This window comes from Aulonocara stuartgranti (assembly GCF_965226115.1).
Source record: "Aulonocara stuartgranti genome assembly, chromosome: 14".
NCBI classification, from domain to species: Eukaryota; Metazoa; Chordata; class Actinopteri; order Cichliformes; family Cichlidae; genus Aulonocara; species Aulonocara stuartgranti.
The window spans coordinates 21,851,785-21,875,606 of record NC_138950.1 but is presented as its reverse complement, the minus strand read 5'-3'; the positions used below and the strand labels follow the sequence as shown (position 1 = coordinate 21,875,606).

The following is a 23,822-nucleotide window of genomic DNA, read 5'->3' as shown; positions in this document are numbered from 1 at the left end:
TATGCTTGCGGTCATTGTCATGCTGAAAGGTTACATTCCTCTTCATCTTCATCTTTCCGGCAGATGCCCAAAGATTTTGGGGCAACAGTGACATTGCAAAGAACTGATTGTCCCCACAAAACTGATGAAAAGACAAGATGAAAACTAGTCAAGTAGGCTGCCAAAAGTTCTACAGGTCTACAGCAACACTGAAGGAGCTGCAGGAATTTCCAGAAAGTGCAACCATGCTGGTTGTATACTACTTGGAACGACAAACTCCAATATTCTCCATAGGTTTGGAGTTTGAGGTAGGGTTGCAAGACGGACTAAAGAAAAAAACAAAACAAAAACAATCAAGCTCAGCTACAATTTGCAAAAACAAAGCTCCCCGGAAAAAAAATCAAGTTTCCCAAAAACGTGGGAAATTTTTGCCAAAAGATATGTTTTGGTGTTGCAACACCAAAAGAACACCATACCTATGGTAAAGCATGGCGGTGGCAGTATCATCCTGTCATTTCAAGCATTTTATATTATAAGACCCTAAAAAATTATAAAGAAATACCAATTAGTTCTGGAACCTCTCAGATGTAAACTATATTCAATTGTGCAGGTTAGAGGTCACATTAAAGGTGGGAAAAGTTTTGAAATGATCTATTATGGTCACATAAAACTGTTATTTTAACATTTTACACATACTATCTACTGCATATATGTAGCGACAAAATCCATTTATTATGCAAACATATGTAACTGAAACAAACTTTTGAAACACATTTCTTCATTTGTCCTTTTATTTTTATTTCAGTGAAAATTATCTCATGGTAACATTGCTAGTAGCACATTTATGTTAAATTCCAAATTGGGACTCTACACCAGGTTCATCAAATGCGATCCCTGCACTGGGAAACACATGGTGGTTTGTGTAAGAAGTACAACAAAACAATAAAACAGAATTTTTCTAGCCCTGAGTCTTGGTGCAGTCATGTGGTTTCCACCACTGTGAAAACTGTAACACTTTCTTCCTCTGGTCATCAAAATTTTCTTTAATCATCTTTCTCCAACGCCGAGGCTCCAAGTCCAGCATGCCTCCTACAACTTCCTGTAATAGAAGAAAGAGAGGTCACTCGTACTGAAATTTTACTGTATTGTAACCAGAAAAAAAAAAAACGAAAGAAAAAAGCCCAAGGAGATGCATGACGTGTAAGAGTCTCAAAACACCCGCTGACCTTGCCAAAGTAATGAGGGAACTTCTGTTCGTTTTCAATGACATGAGCAAAGCCCCCCTGGAGTCCAAAGTCTACGGCAAAGTATGGCAGACTCCGAGGAACCTGGGAAGGCAATAAAATAAAAATGAAAATTACCATTTCAAAAGGAACACAGAGGAGCAGAAGAAGAAAGTTGAAAGAAAAGTTGCACAGAAAACAACACAAGGCAGAGGGCAGAACAAAAACAGAGAGAAATACTAAGTAACCAGATTAAGAATGAATTAACTGCACAGAGTAAAAATTAACCTACAGCTTGCCGAATGCTTTTCGAAGAGAGGTCGACAACCTTCTTGTTCATGGCCCATTCCTCATCACACTCCATGATAGCTTTCTAAGAGAACACAGATTGTTTTTTAAAAACCACAATAGAAAGGCTATTTAAACCCCAAAGCAACCAATACACTCAATTAGACTGATGAGAGATAGGAGGTCCACACACCTTAAAATAGATAGGTGCCATATCTCCCAGCTCTTTGGGTAGTGGGATACACTCTAACACCATGTGCTGTCTCCTGCGGGGATTCATGTGCGTTTCCATGAACACACAGTCCAGCTCCTGGGCCTCGAACATCCGCACCAAAGTACGTCGGAACAGCTGAAGGCAGTAAAGTGGCACAGAGGTGAGCTCAGTTACACTTTATAGCAGCAATTTGGCTCCAATGATTTCTGCCACTGTTCTATAAATGCAGATAAAAGTTGTCCCTGTAGCCTGGAGCAACAGTATTCCGAGCACTGATGGGCTAACCTGCATTTCTGCCCATATATCCTCATCCATGCCAGTGGCAGAGCAGTGATGCTGGAGTGGACAGATGAGACAGTGGCCCTCTGTCATCGACACTCCTGCGGGCAGGCTTAGGTACACCTAAGAACAAGATCACAACACACAGACACAGATGAAATTTAGCAAAGCATGCATAAATCTATGAGGTTTAAACCTTCTCGACATTCCAAAAGTAATCACAGCCCACCTTTATCATCTATATTTCCAATTATACCTTGATGGACAACTCGAACAATTGAGGATCCAAGTATGCCAGCACAGATTCCTTTTACTTGTCCCATAACAGCCTGCGTTAACCAGCGCTTACCTTGCTTCCTATCGCCACTATAAGGTGTTTCTGGAGCTCTTTGCTGCTGAAACAGTGCTGGCATTTCTCCATTGAGGCAGCCAGCCTCCTACTCTCCCCGATGGCTTTGTTCCTCATCCTCTCCTCCTCCCTCCCCTCACCCTCCCGCTGCGCTGCGCTCGACACAAACATGTCGTCCAGCGTGTAGTTGTCGCCGTCCGTCTTCCCCATCATCTAGATTAGAGGAGAGCGATAAAGAGACAGAGACGGAGACAGAAACGGTGAGGGGGGCGTCTCTATACATTTTCTCTCATGTCTGATGTTGTTTTTTGTGTATTTTGCGGTTTGAAATTCCTGTTTCAGACTTTCAAACAAAAAGAGAAAACATACATTTTTAAAAACAGTAAAGCGATTGAAACTGTCATTATTTATTAATTAAGTCATTGCTGTAGTGTCAACTAAATGCACGCAGGTGTCGACTCTCTGTGCATTAACAGTATTCGTCAGGACGCTGACTCTAGTGTTTCTACGTCTGAGTCTTGTCACCATGGTGATCCAGCAACAGGTTGGAATCTGTGTGTATTTGAGAGAGCGAGAGTCAAGCGTCGCTCAAGTGTGTGTGTGTACATGATACGCTGTGTAGGAGTGAGTGTGTGAGAGTGAAAATTGGATTAGTTTTAGTGTGGGTGGGAATGTGTGTGTGTGTGTGTGTGTGTGTGTGTGTGTGTAGGAGTGAGTGTGAGGGCATAGAAGTGTGCAAAAGCACATACCGCATTAAGCCAAGAGCAGACAATTTTATTTTACTGCACACATGCCATCACGAGCACTCTCACACAGACTAATTAAGCATTATACGATAGCAATAAATCAACCAAACCATGCTGTCAGTCCTCACTATCACCGCTGATGTTTTATTTACGGATGCACTCCTGATGCAATTTAAATTATACATCGTGAATACAGCACGCTGCTGTAGCCACAAGACACCGACATATCTGATGTTCGACCATAACGTTTCCAGAAAAATGTTAAAATGCACGGTGACGGTAAAGAAAACTACGTTGTGTGTTCTTGATAAAACAGCATTAGAGCCACACAAAGCTGCATTTCTTTTGTTTTTGGATACCCATGCACTGCAGTCACTGTTTACATTATGAAATATGTGATTGTTGAAAATAAATAAATAAACTAGCATGCCATTTTTTGTGTGGGAATGTTAATCAATTAAATTTTTTTCACATACAAGATAAAACAATTAGTCATTTGTTGCATCAATGAAGGACGTTCTGTTTTGGTGGCATTTGTGTGTGTGTGTCATTCTTTCTGTCTGTAAGCCCGATAGCATGAAAAGTTTTAACTGAACTGTGGAGGAGTGAATTCATGTTAACAATCCTTTAAAATCTGCCTTTCATCCATCAACGTCTTCAAGGTCAACTTAATGATTTATTGGTCAAAAATGGACAAAAAGCCTTAAAACTTATAAATATGAAGTGTGGTGTGTATTGTCAACAGTACAGAAAGTACCAAATAAAGATTTACAATGTTTCACATTTGACCTCTGACCTCTCCTTCAAGTTCAACAAATTGATCTGAAGCTCAAAGTGATAATAATGCTATACATTGCTATTTAAAACTGTGTTTTGTTCTGCCATTGTTTGTATTGACAACACATGATATATGCGGATGTTAAATATTAAATTACTTTGACTGTGACCTTATTTGACCTTGAAGAAGAGGTCAAACTTTCATAAAATATCTTTGATCTGTAAACTGTGCTTAAAATTCAGCTGTCTTTGTTTGTATTGGCAACACTCAGGAAATAATACAGGTACTAAAAATCACATTATAGTTTGCATCCAGACATCAGGCCACATTTGACCTCTTATTTCACTTTTAAATTTCACATCTGCTTTTCGTTTAAGCTGTGGTATTTTTACTGCACTACAAACATCCTAAATTATGCTTAAAAAGAATAAAGACAACAAAATGAATGTATACAAAATATAATACAATTCTCTTAAAAGTTGATGCTTCAAAAGAGGACAATAGGATGATCCAAACACAGCTATCTGATTTGAGCGAATTTGCGACTTGTTTAATTTTTATTTATTTCATTTTTTTTCCAATTAACAAAATCAGGAAAAACTATCTACCTCAAGACACCCGATCAAAGATATCAGGACCACAACAAAGGCCTCTCAAAGGTAAATTCAGGGTTATTTTGATGGCACTGTGGTGAGCAGCTGTTCAGTAGTTGGGGAGATATCGTGCTCTGGACCAAACAGTTGGCTGAACAGACACGCAGCCAGATGGGCCGCCTGAGATGACCATTTCAGCCGTACCATCTGCATACAAAAACCCACATTTACAAACAAGCACCTATGCTTTTTGGAAAATGTAACCAACACGTTTGAAGTCATACGACTGGCTTGGTGAGAATTGGAGGGATAAGAGAGGAAGACGGAGAAGAGTTAAATAAAACTGAGAAAAACACGGACAAGCGGATAAAAGGCTTAGACGGATAATTATAGATAAAGCAGAAAAGATAAGAAGGAAGGGCCGAAGAGGGAAGCAGAGTGTGATATCAAGAGAGAATAGAGAGTTTGTCTTTCTCTTTGTAAATCATCAATCTATAGCTGTGATTAGCAGTATTTATAGAAGTCCTGCCATGGTAACTGTAGATGTATTTTTAGTGTCACTCTTTGTAGGTGCAGAACGTGTCTGTGCGTGTGAGATTTTAGACACACATATGTGTAGTGAATATATAAGTGAGGCTGAGTGACTGAGACAGCAAGAGAACGTAAACGAGTAAGAAAGGCAGAGACGAGGAAAAATGTGGACAGAGCTTAAGTGTGTGGTTTTTTTTAAATTTCCATAGCAACTCCTCCATCCTTTTGTTTATTAACGCTTTGCTCTCTCTCTCTCACACACACACACACACATACACACACTCTATGACTTCTGCACAGGTTCTTATCATTTTCCAACCTGCACCAAGAGAAGAAGCAAACAGCTAAAAAAACATGAGAAGGAGGAAAGAGGAAAATGTGTCTTGGCTCATGATAAAGTGCGGGCTGCAAAGCTGCTGATAGACTGACACACGCACCGCAACCTGTCAGAACTCATCTTCTGCTGTGTGTCTATTTCAACCACACAGTGGCTGAGAGAGTCTCACAGAGACAGCTAGTAGTGGAGAGAAACCAATAATGACATCGAACCAAACACTGATGTGACGGTGCAAATTTTAAATGCTGCCGTTTTCCTCAGAGAAGTGTGACAGAAAAAAAGGGGGGTAATCTTTCCCATTAACATGCATACATAGTTAGTTTTGCCATATTTTGTGTCCACTATCTTCAAGTTTGTGTGTTGCTGATCTTACCTGCTGCCAGGGGTATAAGCAGACCAAAATCAATATGCCCTGCATTTGTCAAGGTTCATTGATTGCTTACATTTTTTCAGTGTATGAACCCAGTCTGAAATGGGAGAAGAACAAAACCCATCCCTGACAGCATGTATGAACTCAAAGAACTCAGACTCAAAGAAGCAGCTTTCGACTACTCCCTTTATTTCCAAAGGGAGTAGCCAGAGCAGTCGGACTGGCACAGATTTTACAGCAGATTCACCTCCTGACGCAAACCTGCCATTTATCCAGGTTTGAGACCAGCTTCTGGCAGCACACCGCCTTGTGACCCCCGATGGGTTTGTATCTGCTCCTTAACTTAACTCGAACCAGAGATCTTTTCCATGTATCCACTACAATGTGACTCAAGACCAGCCCCCAAGATTGAAACCGGCTTTTGTTTGTTTGGATCCACTATGTCCTTAATTAATATAAAAACCTACTTTTGCCTCCTTTATTTCTGTTTCCTAGATAAAATATAAAATAATATAGTGGCAGGGATACCGCACACTGCTTAGCTGTTGTTTCAGGACTGTGGACAGGAGCCCTGTTTGTTCGCAAACATGAGGAAATTTAAATTAAAAACAAAACAAAGAAAAGGTGTAAAAGATGCGCCTCATTGGTCCTGCAGGGATAAAACTTGGTTGAGGTTTTCATTAATTTTTTTAATCAACTAATTTTTTGCTGTCCTGAGTAACAAAGCAAATACAATGTCGAGAAGACACTGACATGAATATTACGCACTGCAGAACAAAGCTCCAATGTGAAAGTTTCCAGTCTTTTGGAGATGCAGTGGCTGCATATTACCAGGTGTGCGCCCTGATCAGTTGATACTACAATCAGCTGATTTGAGTTTGTAGAAAATGGTGGAAATATACAAGTTCTGAGGAGTGGGGAAATGGACATTACCTTTATTTTTAATTGCGTAGAAGGACAAGAGTGAAACGGTAAAGCGCAATCTGCATCCAGGACAGGAAAAAATTGCATTATACTGCTAACACAACATACGGTCTTTGAAAGCATCTGCACAAACAACATGCTAACACAAAGTTAACAAGGTATCCAGAGCAATGTTAAGCCTGAGTGCATGCCAACCCCATCCTCACAGCCTGAACCTGATCAGGCTGTTAGCACTGTAGCCTCCATTTTTCCCTACAAATGGTTCTACAGTACAACAGCAGTAGCGATTGCTTCGAAGTCTCTTTGGGCTGATTTTTAGCTTTTCTCTGTGTTAGTCGGCTTGTGTTCAAACCTAAACACTAAAAAAAAAAGAGATTATACGATTTATATTGTAAATAAATAAGCATTTCAGAAGTTAAATAAAGATATTGCACAATTATGGTGAAATGTCTTCTTACCTTGGCAGCCATACGAGAGTAAAGGGCATTCTGATCCTGTGCAGAGCTCATCTTCTCCCTTCTCACCATCTCCTTTAGACCGACATTGTCATCATCTTGGAAGTAACGGACACGCTCACCGTCAACATGCGTCTCGATCTGAAACGAGACAGAAAGACAGTAGTATGAAAAAGAAGCAAAGAGAGACAAGATTTTTTTGAAATCACTGGAAATTGGGTGTGATGTTTAAAATAAGCACTCCCAGAAGATTAAAGTCTATTCAAAACATCTGAAATCATATATTTGACAGGAGGTGCGAGACAGTGGACAGAAAAAAAGAATCAGGAAGAATAAAGGAGACTAGACTGCTCTATAAATTTATAATGACCATAAACTGAGGGCTTTGTTTCTTGTATACAAGTTTCAGCTCAGAGGCAGGTGCTTGTTGTCTTTTCACACACGATGAATATCACAAAAAAAAGAAGTCAAATAGCTGGATACAAGCCTCTTATTAGCTCCCCATCTCTCAACACCTCTGTTGCATCAATGCCCAGGACCCTCTCAGTCTTTTTTTTTTTTCCTTCCCCCCAAGCGTTGGCAAGCTGATACAACAAATAGATTATTTATCTAATTTCTTGCATTACATAATTTTTCTTTCCTTACCGGTTTCTTCTTTCGCCGTCCTCCGTGCTGTTCCTGAGGTCCAGATGGGGCATTGACAGGCCAGGCCCGACCTGACTCATCTGTTCTGAACAGCAGGATTTCCCGGTCTTCACTGGTCCCATCTGAGGCCTGAAACAAATCAAGTGGGTAATTTTAAGGTCTATTTAATTCTGTAAATACACAAAATTATATCTGTGCAGGCGCTCAACCTTTAACCATTCAACAACCACAAACTGTAACAAGAAAGGTAATTTTAAAAACAAGTTTTGATGATATTTTAAAAAAGAAAACTATTTGAAATGTACTAGCAAGGTGACGTTTTCAGTCTCATCACTCAGATCACTGCAGAGGAGGAGGATGGATCTAATGTTTGTGGATCTGTCAGATTTCACAGGCTGTCGAGACAGAGGAAGCAGCTGAGTTTCAACTAATAATCTGGGCTCCTTCAGAATAAAAATACATCCTACTTGCAGTGAAATTTTAAATGGCTTGAAAGGGCTGGACTTGAGCTTTCATATCATTCTGAATAAAACACAGGACTAACATCTCCATATTTTACGTATACTCTCCTAATCTTTACTTTGGTGAGAGTTATCAGTTTGATTCGATCAATACAGAAGGAAAGACGTGTGTAACTGCAGTTTAATTAAAGTTTTAAAGTTTTGACAGGCAGACGGGAAAGAAGAACAAAGAAGATGAGAGGACGCCACATGAAAATGAAAACTGGGTGGTCAGGGTGGGGATACATGGCGATATTGTATCATTTTATCAACAGAGGCACACAAAATACAGATACTTTATTAAATACATTAAAATACTCTGGGACTACTATGAACAACAGGGCTGGCCTCATGCACGCAAATCCTGCAGTAATGTTAGATGAGCAAACTTACATCTCAACAAAAAAAAACATCCAACACTGGGCGCACCAAGCTTGACAAAGCTACTTCCTATTTCAGAGCATCCAATGCCTCAGTCACGTGGGTCAAAATAAGACAGCATCTTCTTTGCATCTACCGATTGCAACATGTGGTGACAAACGCTTCTTTTCAACTAGCACCTGCTCAGCTTGGCTCTACTCGGTTTTTAGGATTTTCCGATCAGAAACAGATTGTTAGCTTGAACCCATTCGATCACGTATCACAGCGATCGCAGACCGACTGTCTCGAAGCAACATTTATGGCAGGTTTCAGTCACAGTGTTGGTATACTTGACGATTTCATTTCAAGAGTAGGATAACTTTATCTTATTGAATTAAAAGATATGACAAAGTTTAACTTTAAGGAGATAATTTCCAGTTGAAAAATGTGATAAATCACAATATCTGTTATTGCAAAACTCAGCATCTCACAAAATGTCAAAAATTGCAATAATCTTATGTGAGCAGTGAAGTATTGTGTAATATTCTACTGTGGTGTGCCTGGTGATTCCCATCTCTATGGGTGAGAAGACAAAAATCTAAATAATAGAAGAGAATATTTCCTCCACGTTAGTCACTATAGTACGGCCTTAAGTCTCCACACATTGCAAAAAAAAAACACTAAATACAAGCCAGACATTCAACAAGAGTCAAAACACTGAACACTGAAAAGAAGCCAACTGCCTTCTATAACAACACAAACTGGAAGGATCTCAAATGAGTGCAAATCAAAACCACTTCATCGTTACAGTGCTGAAGTACCTCTCGGCTGATAAGTGCACTAAAACCTAAGAATTATTACATTTTCCCTGAACCCTTACCAGGTATTTCATTCTAGTCCTTTCATTTGGACAGGGAAGCCTTTCTTGGGGATAAATCTGGCCTAACCTACAAATAATGATTATAGGAATAATCACACTGTTTTTCATGTCTTTATAAAGTTGTTGAGCGTCTGCTCATCTAAGAAATATGCAACCATTTGTCTGGGTATCCAGCTGCGTGTGAAGCCAGAAAAGACATTAGTAAGACAGTAAGTAGAGAAGAAGCAGTGCCCTGACGTTAGAGGACTGAATTGTCTGCGCTATGGACACAGACATGGTAGCACATGCATCCGGCCCCTTTCACTTGGCCCCACTGGTGTTCTCTTATTTCAAACATATACACATACATACATCATGCACACTTATCCTGACCTCTGATAGGAGAGTGCGTCAGCACACTACAAGACATTTGTGTCTCATTAGGAATCTGGTGAAGCGGCTGAACAGGAGCAGTTTCCAGACAGCGCGACGTAAGAGCTGAACAGAAACACGACTTCAAACAAATAAATTATTTTTACAAGCAGTCCCCCATGACAGCAGAGTTCACTTACATCTGAAGGTGTGTGTGTGTGTGTGTTATATACACAGGACACGTTTAGTCCTGTATATATCAGCCCTTTCACCCTTTCAGATACAGGATGTGTAACAGTGCTGGCCTTATCACTTTTGCTAAAATGCTGTTATTCTATCATTTAGAAACAGGTCACTGCTACATTGTTGTTCTTCATGCTTTCATTTAGATATACTAACAAGTGAGAAAGCCACGGTGAGTGTGCAACATTGGGTGCTGGATATAAATATGTGAGAATGCTGCTAAAAACAGACATCCGGCTCAAAACTTCTCTAAGGAAGTCATTCTGAGCCTCCTTTGCATCTTTCCACAGCTGCATGGCTCATTCCTGTCTGCATAGTCTTACAGATTTCAAAACAAAATTTCTGGATGTGTTTTTTTTTAGGGGGGTGGGGTGGGGAGGTGGGGGTTCCTCCATTCCCTTGGAGGTCATAATCTTATACATATCTATGCATTAATAGATGTGGATTAGTCTTATGTCACACTAAAAGTGATACGTAAATGTTTTTAGGTCTGACCCACTAAGGCTGCTGTCGTAACACAAAAATTGAGTGACTCGGATGTGAAGCTGACATGGTCAGACTTCTGTGATCTGGAAGGTGTCTTTAGGGACAGTTTCTAAAGCTGGGAATAAAGAAACGTACAAAAACACGTTTTCCTTTTTGTGAAAAATAAAAATGTTTTGTTCTCTGTCTTGTTCGACCATCTTTGTGTCATTTAGGAATGCTACACGGCTTTTCGCACGAAAAGCAAACCGCATTGAGAACAACCCTGTAACCAACCGCACAGCTTCATGGTCATCTTGTGTTATTGAGAGGTGTTTTTAATATTCTGTCTCCCTTTTCAATAACTAGTTAGATAAAGTTAGATGGTGACTTTGTAAAGTATCTACAGACCTGGTTTGATTTGGCTGCTTCTTGTAGCTTCTTCCTGGCAGCATGTTTCTCTTTGGCTTTATGAGCTGCTTCCAGTTGTGATTTCAGCTTCTCAATGACGGCCTAAATCACACACAGACACACACACAAAAACAGAAATTTAGTTATAACACAAAGAACACAATGTTCATATATAACATAAGTTTAAAGCTTTAGAGAAAACTTTCCCAAGACAGGAGACCTTGACCAATCAAAGATCCTTTCAGACCTGATCAGGTGAGTATAAACAAGAGAAGGAAGTCCCCACAGTTTAGTAAGATTTCCTAATAAAGTGGGAGGTGAGTGTAGTGCACTGATACCTTCATTAAAGCCAAGTGTGTGACTGTGAACTGCACTTATGGAACACAGGTGTGCAAACATAGACATAGTTTGATTGCTTTATCATGTAGGGAGGTGATTATAGCCAGGATGGTAACACTGTAACAGGCAGCTCTGACACGCACCAGAAGAAATCCCATAGCACTCTTAGAATCGACACAGGAAAACAGACAGAGGAAGGCTCGAGTGCGCGGATCAATGAATGCTATAAATTAACAGATCCCCTGATGTGCTGTTAAATCCATCCAAAGATGAGAGTTGAAGCATATGTGCCGAGGAAAGGCAAATCAATATCAACTCTCCCACAAAGCCGAACAACTTAACTCTGGATTTCACATCAACAAATTCTGACTTATTCATGTAGTCATATCCATGTGTGTTTATATGCTATTGATCATCTGAGACTATTGTACTATACAAGCGATTAATCAAACTGAATACTGAATTGCCACAATACCAGAGGATTTTTCAACTCTGTGTCAAAACGGGAGGTTGCATTAAACCGGACAATGTTCCGTTATGAATGATGTTTGTAGCATACAGTCAGTTCTAAAGGCGTTTCTGTATCCATCAATCCATCTGCTGCCACTAATCCAGGTCCAGGTGTTGGGGCAGCAGTCTAAGAAGTCTCTAAGCTCTAACAGACATCGTTCTCCAGCTGTTCTAGGAAGACATTCCCAGGCCAGCCGTGAGTCACGTTCTCCCCAGTGCTTCCCCTTGTTCTGCCCCAGGGCCTCTCCCAGGTGGACTGAAACACCTCACCCAGGTGGTGTCCACCTCAACTGGGTCCTTTTGGTGTGAAGGAGTAACAGGTCTAGTCTTGGGCCCTCCTGAATGTAGTGCAGTTCAACATATTTTGCTGCTTTGGAGGAAATTAATGCCCGAGTTAAAACAGGTTGACAGAAGGTCAGCAGTAATAAATAACTGCCTCACCGTATTGCCCATGATCTCTGCCTTTATTAGCTTGGACCCTAGTTTGTTCAGCTCCTCCTCTGACAACAGTGGAACCTCTTCCTCCTCCTCCTCTTCTTCTTCCTCGCCTTCGCTCTCAGCCCTAGGTAAACACACAGAGGAGAGACTGAAGGGTGCACTAAAACAAAGAGGTGAAAAGGAAAATTTAAAACATGTCACCGATTTACTATATGTCAAATTCATAACTCTAAATAGAAACCTGCAAAATTAAATTGTCCATTAAGTTTAAAAAATAAAAATTCACTTGAACGGTGTTCCTCTTTTCCTTTAGACTTTTCCGTACTCCACCTTCCAAACGGCCGCTTTCAAAGACACAATGATGCCACCCTGATAAGAGGCTTTATCTTCTAATTGGAAATGTATTTGTGAAGGTTTTAATTTTAACCATATAGTTGTTTGCTTCTGCGTTTATGTGCTATGAATCATTTGAGTCTTTGAGCCCTCCAGAGATCATTACATCCTTGCCTTGAAGGATTAGCTCTGCAGCCTGGGAAGCGTCGTTCTAGGCTATTACACTTCTCACAGCATCATTTCATGCTGCTGCCACACTGTAGACTCATTTCATGCTGCAGGGGTTCTGAGTGCCGTTTTACCCAAACAACTCAGCTTAATGAGGCAAAACAGAACAACTGTGAAGCCTTTACATAGCACTGATACTCCAACATCTGGCCTACAACAAAGGACCATGTTGGACTTGAAGTTACTGCAGTTATTTTTAAATTCTTCATAATGTTTGTCTCACAAATTGCAAAATAAATTAAACATTTCGGTGTTAGAAACGCAAGGTTATGCTGAAAACCCTGTTCTAAAAAGGTTTTGTCTGAGATTAGTATGTATGTATGTATAATACAGAGGCGAATAAGAGAGACGGAAATTCTTTTTTTTTTTTTTTTTAAAAAGAAGACTTGCAGGGGGCATGGTGGAATTAGCTAAACTGCATCAGTCTGACTACTGGGAAACGCTGTGTGAAGGAGCTCATAACAAATGCTTTCACAAAGTGACTGATGTCCGACACCAGAAACATGGAGCAAACAGCATTGTGGCAGAAACTCCGCTGCAGGGGCCATTTACAGTTTTAGATACAGCAAAAAAACAAACAAACAAAAAACAGCATAGATAAAAGACAACTGGCTAAGCTTAGAGCTTAGTCTGTCTGTTCATATGCAACAGTGGTTAAGATATTATTAGGTAAGCTAGCATGTAGGAGAGAAAAATATGAGAATGTTTATAAATTGCACCTATTGCAGCTTTATGCAGTTTAACATCATAGAAAGTTTTGGTTTTTATGCATTAAAATAATTTTTAAAAAACTTTAAACCTTGGTGGTGCAGCAGGTTGAGGAACAGTTACAGTCTTCTCAGCATCTCTCTTGTTTTCCTGTTGTGGTTTATCAGATTCACAGGCAGGACTGCTGCTCTTCTTCCAGGCTGGAGCTCTGCTGGAGTCTTCATCATCAGAGCTGGGTTTCAGGAACCCTTTGGATGGTCGTGCAGGAGGAGGAAGACGCTGAGGAGCTGGAGAGGAACGAACTAAAGATTAGGGACGTGCACAAATAGTTGACAAGATGACTAATCGTCTCTTCTGTCACTAGTCGGTACCAAACGTACCAGTCGCAGACTAATTGCAATCATTGTAACTGATGCCCAATGATGGTAAATAGTAGTGTCCTAAATGTTATGTAGCCATGTGCCGCCAGATGAAGCATCGTTGCTGAGAAACTTCATAAATTTGTTAACCTTGGGCTGACATTTTTATTGACATTATTATTGTTAATTTTTAAAGGCAAAAGAATGAGATCACAGACACAAGTGTGGAAAATGAGCTTTCGTCGAAGGGTGGATGGACTTTAGCATAGGAGGAGGAGTTCACTCGTTCAGGAGGGGGTTTAGAGTGGAGCTGCTGCTTATCCACATTGAAAGAAGCAACGTTAAGGTGTTTTGGTGTTTTCTCACACAGGATTAAAAATAAGACGGCCACCTCCTTTTGACTAAGGAGAAAATAAAAGGAAAAAAAAACAACCGAAAAACAAAAATTGATTACCCAGTGATTGCATCGTCAAGTGACCGATCGCAAGCAGTTATAATGGCCAAGTAGTCACTCAGAGGCAGCACCCTCAGCCTCTGGCGATCACTTTTGATTGTATAGGTTGCCTGGTGGGAGGAAACCTGCCTCCGAAAAAAATCGCGGTCCGACTCAGACTGACTGCAATCACTCTCAGCAAAGGTCTGCAGATCTGCAATACGTCTCTTTGCAAGAGCTGTACCAATGTACCTGCACATGTGATGTGACAATAAAAGTGATTTGATTTGATTTGAAGAGGTGACTTGACTCAAATGGGTGCCAACTGTATGACTCTGGTTATAATCCCATATTTATATGGGATTTATATTCCATATTTATACACCATATATGCCATTTTGTGGTTAAATGTGATTCTACAGCAACTACATCAGAATTTGTGGAGGAATTTCTGAATTTCTAATTCAAATCTATGAGGTTCTGGCTGGACTCTGCATGTGAATTTCTGTTTGTAGATGCCAACAGATTAGCATTTTTTTCCACCGTCTACCTTGTAAACTGACAGCAGACTGTCTTATCACAGTTTTAACGCCATCTCGATGCACTCAAGTTGCTTTGTAAACATCAGCTGACTGCGAGTGGTCGCAGACATGTTCACCGTCTTCAAAGCAAAGTGAATAAGATCACAAATTAATAGTGCATGGTCACAATTCTTATGGCCATGTCATGATCTCCAATTGCTGTTTTTCCTATAATGACTGTAGCATTATGTAGCAAATGTTCCCTAAATGGGATTAATATATTGATGCTTCTTTGTACATATAAGAAAAGGTCTTGACGCAAACTCACTTTCACCACTGTCATCATCTTCTGAGGGTTTGAGGAAGCGGCCTTGCAATGATCCAAGCGTGAGGGAGCGTTGATTCCAGCTTTGCCCAGAAGATGATGCTGCTGCATCAGTCCTACCTTTTTCTCTTTCTCCATCCCTACACCTATCCCCATCTTTCTCTCTGCTTGCATCTCTGCCTCGTCCTCTATCCCTGTCCCTCTCTCCTTCTCTGTCTCTATTCCTGTTCCTTTCTCTATCCTTTTCATTTTCTCTATACCTGTCTCCATCTCGACCTCGCTCCTCCTCTCTTCCTCTATACCCTCCCCTTCCACCGTGGTATCTTTCTCGGCTTTCCGATGACGATTCTTTGTCCTTTTCATTTTTTCTCCACCGATCTCTGTCTTCCCCGTCCTCATCCTTTCTCTTCCACCTCTCCCTGTACTCCTCTTCTCCTTTCCTCCACCCGCCTCTGCTTGTGCCATCTCCTTCTCTTCTCTTCTGGTCGTACATAGCTTCTTCAGCCTCATCAAGTCTCTGCTGAAATTCTTCCATTGACTATAAAAAGACAGAAATACAAAACACCACAAGGCAAATGTTCTCAGTTCAGATCTTCAGATCACATACCTGAACTTTACTCTGGACCTAAGGCACATAAAACAAAAAGTGGCAGGAAACAATAGAGTGAATGCATAATGTATCTGGTGTATAATTTCCAGCAGGCTACTCTGATGTGTAAAAATTTTGTTGGCCTCAGATGCAGGTGACTCTGAAGGTATTTTTACTGCAGTTCAACATGAATCAGGCAAAAAAAAGCAGCAGCTTTCTGGCTGCCTGACTAAGCTGAAAGTCAGCTGCGTTACTATAAGAAACAAGAGCTGCGCTGCTGACAAAGTTTTGACAAAGGAAACAGAAGTCATGCACACAGAAAAACACACACGCTCTATTCACACAATGTTCTGACAGTGAATTTTTTCTGCGCTGATAAATAGATGCACAAACGCTGAAACTGCTGAAAGTGACACAACAAAGGACACCAGGCACTGTGTGTGTGTGTGTGTGTGTGTGTGTGTGTGTGTGTGTGTGTGTGTGTGTGATGTCAAACAGCAAAGACACAGATTAATAATAGAACAAGGTGTCCAAGGTGTCTCTTTCCTCCCACAGTAGTGAGGGAATATGTGTGCATAAATCCTCGTCTTCTAAGTGCATTTGCTTTGACAGTTAAGCCTTTCTTACTAAGATAAACGTGAACGTCAGTCGATGTTTTTATGTCCAAATCTCAATTGTTATGCAGCGTCATCATCCGTTACGTGCACATGTATGTGTGCGAATGTGTCAGAGCAGCAAAAGTTAATTCTCACTCCGTATCTCTCAGCCACCACATCACTGAGGCTGCGCTGTTCCCTCTCTGCCTGCTCCTTCATCCTCTGGTAGCTTTTCCTCAGCCAGCTCAGACCACCATCATTCACTACTGGGCCTGCAGGCATACACAGGGAAAACACAGTTAGGTTTTTGAATAACACATTTATTTTAATAAACATATTTTTTTTACATTTTGCCTCTGTATGCCAGAGGCAAAATTAAATCAAACAACCAAGGCTGTGATTTAAGTGCAGGCTCTCTGCTTTAATTCAAAGGGTTTTACAAAATTTTTACAAATCGGTTTTGGAACTGCAGTCATTTTTATACACAGTCCCCACATTTTCAAAGGCTCAGAATCATTAGGACAAATAACTGACAGCAGTTTCATGGCGAGGCTTCTACCCTCTTTGTTTCATGGCAAATTACACAGATGAAAGATTTGGAGCTGATGCAAAATGCTACAAAAACGACACAAACAAGCAGCAGCTGAAGGTGACTGCAGTAAAGGACAGGCGGAGCATCTCAAGGGTGGAAACACACGTTTGGTGAAGCCTACGGGGTCTAGACTTCATATGGTCACTGGGTGCAAAGGATTTTCCTTCAAAAATAATCCTGATATTTAAAAGTAAGCTAGTCTGTCCAATTCATTTTAAGCAGTTCAATCATATCTTGATTGTGAATTTTAACATCACTGTGGTGGGGTACAGATGCAAAACTACAAAAAAGGAAACAGGAAAAACTGTAAAATATAAATTTCATTTAAAAGTTACAAATGTATGCACACCTTCACATTTTCTTAAGATGGGCCGATTTGGAGTATTTGCTGGGCTGATTCTAGCCCCCAGGCCTTATGTTTGACAACCCTGTACCAGACATTAACTAGCATTATCTACATTAAACTCTACAGTAGATCCAGGTGGCCTTTCACTAGTGGACTTTTTGCACACACCATCATAGAAACAAAAGAAAACAAAACCAAAAACAAACACCTAATCCCAGGTACAAAGAAAAAAAATCCACAAAAAGCAAGTGAACAAAATAAGAAAGCCAGGCTGAGGCAAAAAGAAGAAGAGTAATAGAGACGAACCCAAGGTCAGGATTAGGGAGGTGGGAAAAAACTAGATAAACACATTTCTCAAATCTATGGGAAGTTAATGTTCCTTCCAACTTCCCAGAGCAATACGACATGACGAATGCACCGACCAAAGCCAAATGTCTCTCTGGTCAAGGTCAGCAATGAGCATTTTATTTCTTTGTGTTTGGGAGCACGCCACTGCCTAAATATCTGCTTCAAAGCTGAAGAGAGGAGAGCAAAAAGCTAAAACTCTGTCGTCCTTAAAGCACGCTGTACAAATATAAGACTACAGTCTTTTTTCTGTCTATCTCTTTTAAAAAAGTGTGGAGAAATGAGGTGAACAACATTCCTCAACCACACTAAATTTGAATTAAACATGAATACTCCATGTATTTGTTTTTGTTTCATCCTATTTTGCTTTGCTTTCAATTCAAGTTTACAAGAGGCTATGTGAGCTCTCAAGGGGAGCTTCACTTATGGTATAGAGATCACAGACACGTGCGTACATATCTGAATTTGCTTGTCAGCTTAACGCAGCTCTCTCACTTTCTTTTCCCAAATCCCCGACTCAGAAGCCTTGCTTTTCTCTTCCTCTCCTGTCACACGGCCAATTTTGTTTTCTGTCTACAAACATGCTTTTTATTATTTTCTTTTTATCTTATTCTACCTTCTTCTGCACATTCAGAACACCAGCAAAGTCTCTGGCATATTAAAAAACAAAAACAAACACATAAAAAACCCTCCCAAAAAACAATGCAAACTTACAGAAACTCCCTTGAGTAGGACTGTGGCTCAAAGAAATCAGTCTTTTTCAATGTGGGCAGGTTCAGGGTGAAATATAAATGTGGGGTTGAGAGGGTCACTATTTGTAATAGTAGGAATGTTCCTCTGAGGCCTCAGATTGTAAGAGTATCCAAATAAAATATCCATCAATTAAAAGGCATGCAGGAAGGGAAGATGTTAAAGCCCCCGCATAGTATTTTACAAATCATTTAGTACGTTTATTTACAATACTCGAAAACAGTATGTACAAGATCTTTCCTAAATCAAGAAAGGATGAGAATTAAATATGGAACTCAACTTCCAAGCCAACATGAACAAAGGTCCTTAAAGTACATAAAAAGAGAAGCTGAGAAAACACAGGAAAAAAGTGTGATATAACCTCAAAGACAACACTACTAAGTAGGCCCAGTTTTAAAATCAATGTACATTTAAGGGACTTATTTTAAAGCCAACATTTCAAATACCAATTTGAGCGAATGGGCAGTATAGTAAACCACGGATTTGTCAAATGTCTCATTTACTTGAGCTGAAGCCCAGCAGAAGGGAGAAGGATGGAAGAGAAAACATGACAATCAAGGTCACATGAGCAAGAGAAGACAGAAAACGGGACAAACAGGTGGAACATCTGAGTAGCACACTATTTTCAGTGTTAAGTTACTCTAAATTATGTACAGAGTATAAGCTGCTCTGCACTTCAATCTAAACCAATATAACTAATGGATATTCGTGTTCGCTGATGATAAAGTGAAACAAACAAATACAATTAAGAATCAAATTATATTCTGAGGAGATGAGACAAAAATCCTCAAAGAATAGTTTACATTTCGCAATCATAAAACTGGAAAACTCAATAGAGTCTAGTATGTTACCTTTTTTTGCTGCAGAATCAGTCATCTCCTCTGGGGGCAGTCCAGTTCCTCCATCTTTCCAGTATGGGTTTAGCTCTAATTTGTGCAAACCAGCCTAAGAATTATAAACACACACAAAAGGACATCTTATATTCATTTAAATAATCCAACAGGAGCACAAAAACAGTAAGCGGTGACAAACAAACGTCTCACTCACACTGTTTGGGTGAGAGGTTCGACCCAAGCTGCAGAGAAACAATTTGGACATAAACGATCTCTTTAATTTTCTTAACAGCAGTTCATCAAAGCTACTTCTTACTTGACTGGCATCCTGTTAGGAATCCAAGGACGTGCTGTGCTGAGCAGTTCTCATAATTCACTGTAGGTTTTCTGTTACACCCTTAAAACAATTAATGTGATATGTACATTAAACTGTAGCTATGCCACGCACCACCAACAGTTAATGCTCAACCTGTGAGAGACTCTGCAGTGAATATTTTGCAGTTATAAAGAAAGCTACACTCATCACACGACCCAGCTCCCAGTAGTTATGACAAAGCAAGCAAATACTAGAAGGTTCGTTTTAATTTGATGATTCAGAAACTGCATGGTATGCTGAAAAGATTATTATGATGCGATGCATTTGGGTAGTGTCACTCTGCAGCCAGAAACTAAGTGGGGAAAAAAAAACAACACACACAAACCTGTTCAATGGCCTGAGCCTTGGCTCTCTCTTCCTCTTTCTGACGTTCTTTCTCAGCCCTTCTATCAGCAGTGGATGTAGTCTTCATTGCCAGGAAGTCAAAAGTCATCCATTCGTCTCTCTGCGGCGTGAGAAAGACAGTGGAGAGTTAAACGAGGAAAATACACAACTTAACACATAACACGTTTCCTCTCATATACAGCAAACAAAGAAGTGAAAAACTCCAAAAACATTTTCAAATTTGCTACTTTACGGAAGTAATTAATGAGTATGAGTACAGTTTAAAAGCAAACAAAGCTTGTGTGCACATGTAAATGCTTTCATATCTCTATAGACAGCATCGCCTCTTATAATGAAAAATGAAAAAGGAAAGGTCATTATCATTCAGGAAACCTGATTCTACAATTAAAAATACCTTGAAAAATTACTTTCTGAGTCTAATAATTATTTAGTAAAGAAAGACTTGTTGAGGAAGTGACCTGGACATTCTGTGTTGGGCTGACGTCGCTCTCTGAAGGTTTGGACTCACTGGGAACTTGCCAGGCTTTAGTCTGTGTCTGAGGCTGAAGCTCAACCCACTCATCTTCAGAGTCCTGACACAGAGTCAGAGGAAATAAAAGAAAAAGAGAATAAGAGAGGAAATGATAACAAAGAAGGGAAGCAATAAAAAAAAAAAAATCAATCAAAGAGTGACAAGAGCTGCAGTCTTCTCAATCAATAGCATTGCCACTTGACAGGGATGTCACTTTATAACAAAATAAACATGCTTTGATCATTCAGAAATGTCACAATATGAAATCTTCAACTACAAAGCTCAACGATTGCTCATTTATCAGATATCAGCTTTAAATCGGAGATAAATCTTCAGGATTTAACTTGAGGCCACGCTTAAAGGAATCCTGCAGTAAATGACTCTGTAATCTACCTGTGAGCTGTCACTTGAGCCATCTCCTGTTTCTGCCGCCTTCTTCTCTTTCTTGGCCTTCTTCTTCTTCTCTTTCTTCTTTTTTGATTTCTTCTCTTTCTTTTTTTTGCTCTTGACAGAACCCTCCTGCAGCAGATGCAGAGGGAATGATTATTTTCTCTTAACTTCACCTTAAGTTTGTTAGATAACCATAATTTGTCAAAAATGTCCACAGAATCATTTCTTAATCATAAAAGATATGCACGTGTGCTTTTCCCCAGGTTAAAGTTCTCCAATAAAGAACAAACACAGGAATGTGTCTCCAACAGTGATCGACATCCATTTCCAAAATGAAATGAATAAAGAACTAAATAAATACACTATGAAATAATAAATCGTCTAATTAATTGACCAAAATTGAAAATAGATAAATAATTGTATAAAATGTGTCATTAATTACACCTTCAATAGAAAATTAATTATTTATCAAATGCATAATTAATCAAATGTACTGATTAATTGTATTTAAAAACATATTTACCTATTTAATTATTTCATGACGTAAACTGCTCCAACACAGAAAAGTGCACACAAATCAATTACACAAACCTACTGTAAAACTTAAGAAAAGATTTCCCCAGTGTACCAGCAGCCATTACTTCAAGGAAATAATAAAAGTTTTATTTTGTTGTAATATAAGTATTAAATTAAGTATTAAATGTATTAAAAGTATTAAATCTGTAATATAAGTCTTAAAAATACATATTTTTACGAGGCCAGTCATATTTGAGCAAACGCAGTAAGGATGGTTCATGCAACTATCTAAAGGCACTGTCTGCACGAGTATAAATGTTCCATCTTACGTCTTCTATCTGCTGCAGCCTCTCGTTGACCTCAGGGAGCATCCAAGTGTCCTCCCCTCTCTGCCTTTTCAGCTCCTTCCTCCTCTGTTCCTTGTCATACTGCTGCTTGGCCTGGATGACAAAATGGAAATAAACACTTCAAAAGTTTTACTAGCATTTGCATTGTGACATATATTTATTAGACACTTTATTAGGTACACCAGGGGGTTGGGAAGCGCATCTGTAACCGGAAGGTCCCCGGTTCGATCCCTGGGCTCTCTGTCCTGGTCGTTGTGTCCTTGGGCAAGACACTTTACCCTAACGCCTACTGGTGTTGGCCAGAGGGGCCGATGGTGCGATATGGCAGCCTCGCTTCTGTCAGTCTGCCCCAGGGCAGCTGTGGCTACAACCGTAGCTTGCCTCCACCAGTGTGAGAATGTGAGAGTGAATGAATGGTGGTATTGTAAAGCGCTTTGGGTGCCTTGAAAAGCGCTATATAAATGCAATCCATTATTATTATTATTGGAAGAGTAAGTCAAATAACCACACGTTACAACCAAGGTATGCAAAAGAGCATTTCTGAAGCCACAACACATTGAACCTTGAGGCTACAGTGGCAGAAGAGCACACTGGGTGTCACTCTAACTAAAAACAAGAAACTGAGGCTGCAGTTCACAAGCTCACCAAAATTGGACATCAGAAGTTTGTAAACCGTCTCCTAATCTGCTGAGTCTTGATTCTTGCCATAACAGAAGAGAATATGGTAAGAATTTGGTGGAAACAACATGGGAGCATAGATTCATCCTGCCTTGTATCACCAGTTCAGGCAGCTGGTGGTTGTGTAATTGTGTGGGGAATATTTTCTTGGCACTCTTTGGGCTCCTTCATAACAAATTAGCAATGTTTAAATGCCACAGTTTAACTGCATATCACTGCATGTGTTTTTTATCCCTTTGTGACCACAGTGTGTCCATCTTAAGAAGGCTGCTTCCAGCTGGATGAAATACCATGTTACAAATAAAAAATATTAACACGTCAATGAGTTCACTGTACTCCGATGCCCTCCTCAGCCACCAGATCTCAATTCATGTGTGTTGCTATCACGTCAATAAGGACCAAAATCTGAGCAAAGTTTCCAAGACCAGTTCAGGAAGATGCAGAGCTAGCCTGATGCGGTGGCCAGAAACCGAAAAGCTGACATTAAAAATTATTAGAATTTGACAGCTCAATATCGAAAAGGCAGTCCCCAAACTCTTTGTTTTGCTTATTACACAGGAGATGAGGGCTGAAGTTGTCAAATATTTAAACATTAAACGGCCTTTCAGTTTATGTTTACATGTGTGACATTGATTAATCATTTCTATTCCACTTTAAACTCAGTATAATAAATCAGGTGGCACTCTTTGCTTTAGCCACCTCAATTACGTGTGAGCAAAGCAGATAGTGTGGCTCATCTACTGGAGGCATCATCAGGTGCACTCTGTGGGAGTACCTCCATCTGCTAACAGTGTAAACAAAGCTGCACGGCAAAAAGATAACGCCCAATCGACAAACTGTGTATATATGTGATTATAACAACGAGGTCGTCCTAATCTTTAAAACGGGCAGCGCGAGTAGCTGACACTGTGGCATATATCATCTGTTAAACACATGTCTGCTATCTGCCTCATTCAGTGTTTGCCTTCTCTCTACGAGCCTGACAGGATCTGCCTGTTCAGATACACAAATGTCATCGGGTTATTGTGAAGATACACAAGTCCTGTTAGCTTTCCAACAGAGAAATGGGGACCAAAAACGACACAAAGGTGCCGGTTTATATAACAAGTACGGATAATTCCCTGAAAAGACGCTGCTGTGTCACAAAACACTCACACTAAGAGTTAACATGACTGTGGGTGTTAGCCTACTTAGCTTGCTAGCTTTCCTTTGAATAAAACGCGTATGATTTAAACCAAAAATGATGGCAAATAAACAAATTGAGATTTAAACAGAGAGATACGGTTTCGGAAGCTGACATTTCGTACCTTCTCTAGCGCCTCTTGTCGTGCCTGTCGTTTCTTTTCTTTCCTTTCATCGATGCTACTTGTACTCTCAAAACTGAGTCCGTACTCCGCCATAACAACGCCGTCAATGTTTTTGTAAAGTGTCGTAAAGCGTTGAGGTTTACGACTACTGTCGTTTTGTGGTTGTTGTAGTTCAAAAAGACGGCAGTA

The 23,822-nt window shown here is 40.0% G+C and overlaps 1 protein-coding gene across 1 annotated transcript; it reads right to left on the bottom strand.

The window, feature by feature from the left end:
* Nucleotides 1-752: 752 nt before the first annotated feature.
* Nucleotides 753-23,762, bottom strand: cwf19l2 (CWF19 like cell cycle control factor 2). Its single transcript, XM_082501983.1, has 19 exons — nt 23,634-23,762; nt 21,631-21,741; nt 20,789-20,914; nt 20,343-20,456; nt 19,865-19,984; nt 19,182-19,275; nt 16,454-16,569; nt 15,116-15,650; nt 13,566-13,761; nt 12,209-12,329; nt 10,919-11,020; nt 7,712-7,840; nt 7,070-7,207; nt 2,333-2,545; nt 1,990-2,106; nt 1,684-1,839; nt 1,495-1,575; nt 1,206-1,307; nt 753-1,078 (listed from the first exon to the last, which is right to left on the bottom strand). The coding sequence occupies exons 1-19, from the start codon at nt 23,724-23,726 to the stop codon at nt 938-940; spliced, it is 2,805 nt and encodes a 934-aa protein (XP_082358109.1). The 5' UTR covers nt 23,727-23,762; the 3' UTR covers nt 753-937.
* Between the last annotated feature and the right edge of the window lie 60 nt (nt 23,763-23,822).

Excerpts from the sequence above, each read along its gene's own strand:
- cwf19l2 (XM_082501983.1), bottom strand. The coding sequence starts at position 23,726 with ATGGCGGAGTACGGACTCAGTTTTGAGAGTACAAGTAGCATCGATGAA. Across the intron at positions 19,985-20,342 it reads GCCCAACACAGAATGTCCAG|AGAGACGAATGGATGACTTT; the intron begins GTCACTTCCTCA and ends CTCACGCCGCAG. Across the intron at positions 7,841-10,918 it reads AAGCAGCCAAATCAAACCAG|GCCTCAGATGGGACCAGTGA; the intron begins GTCTGTAGATAC and ends GATTTGTTTCAG.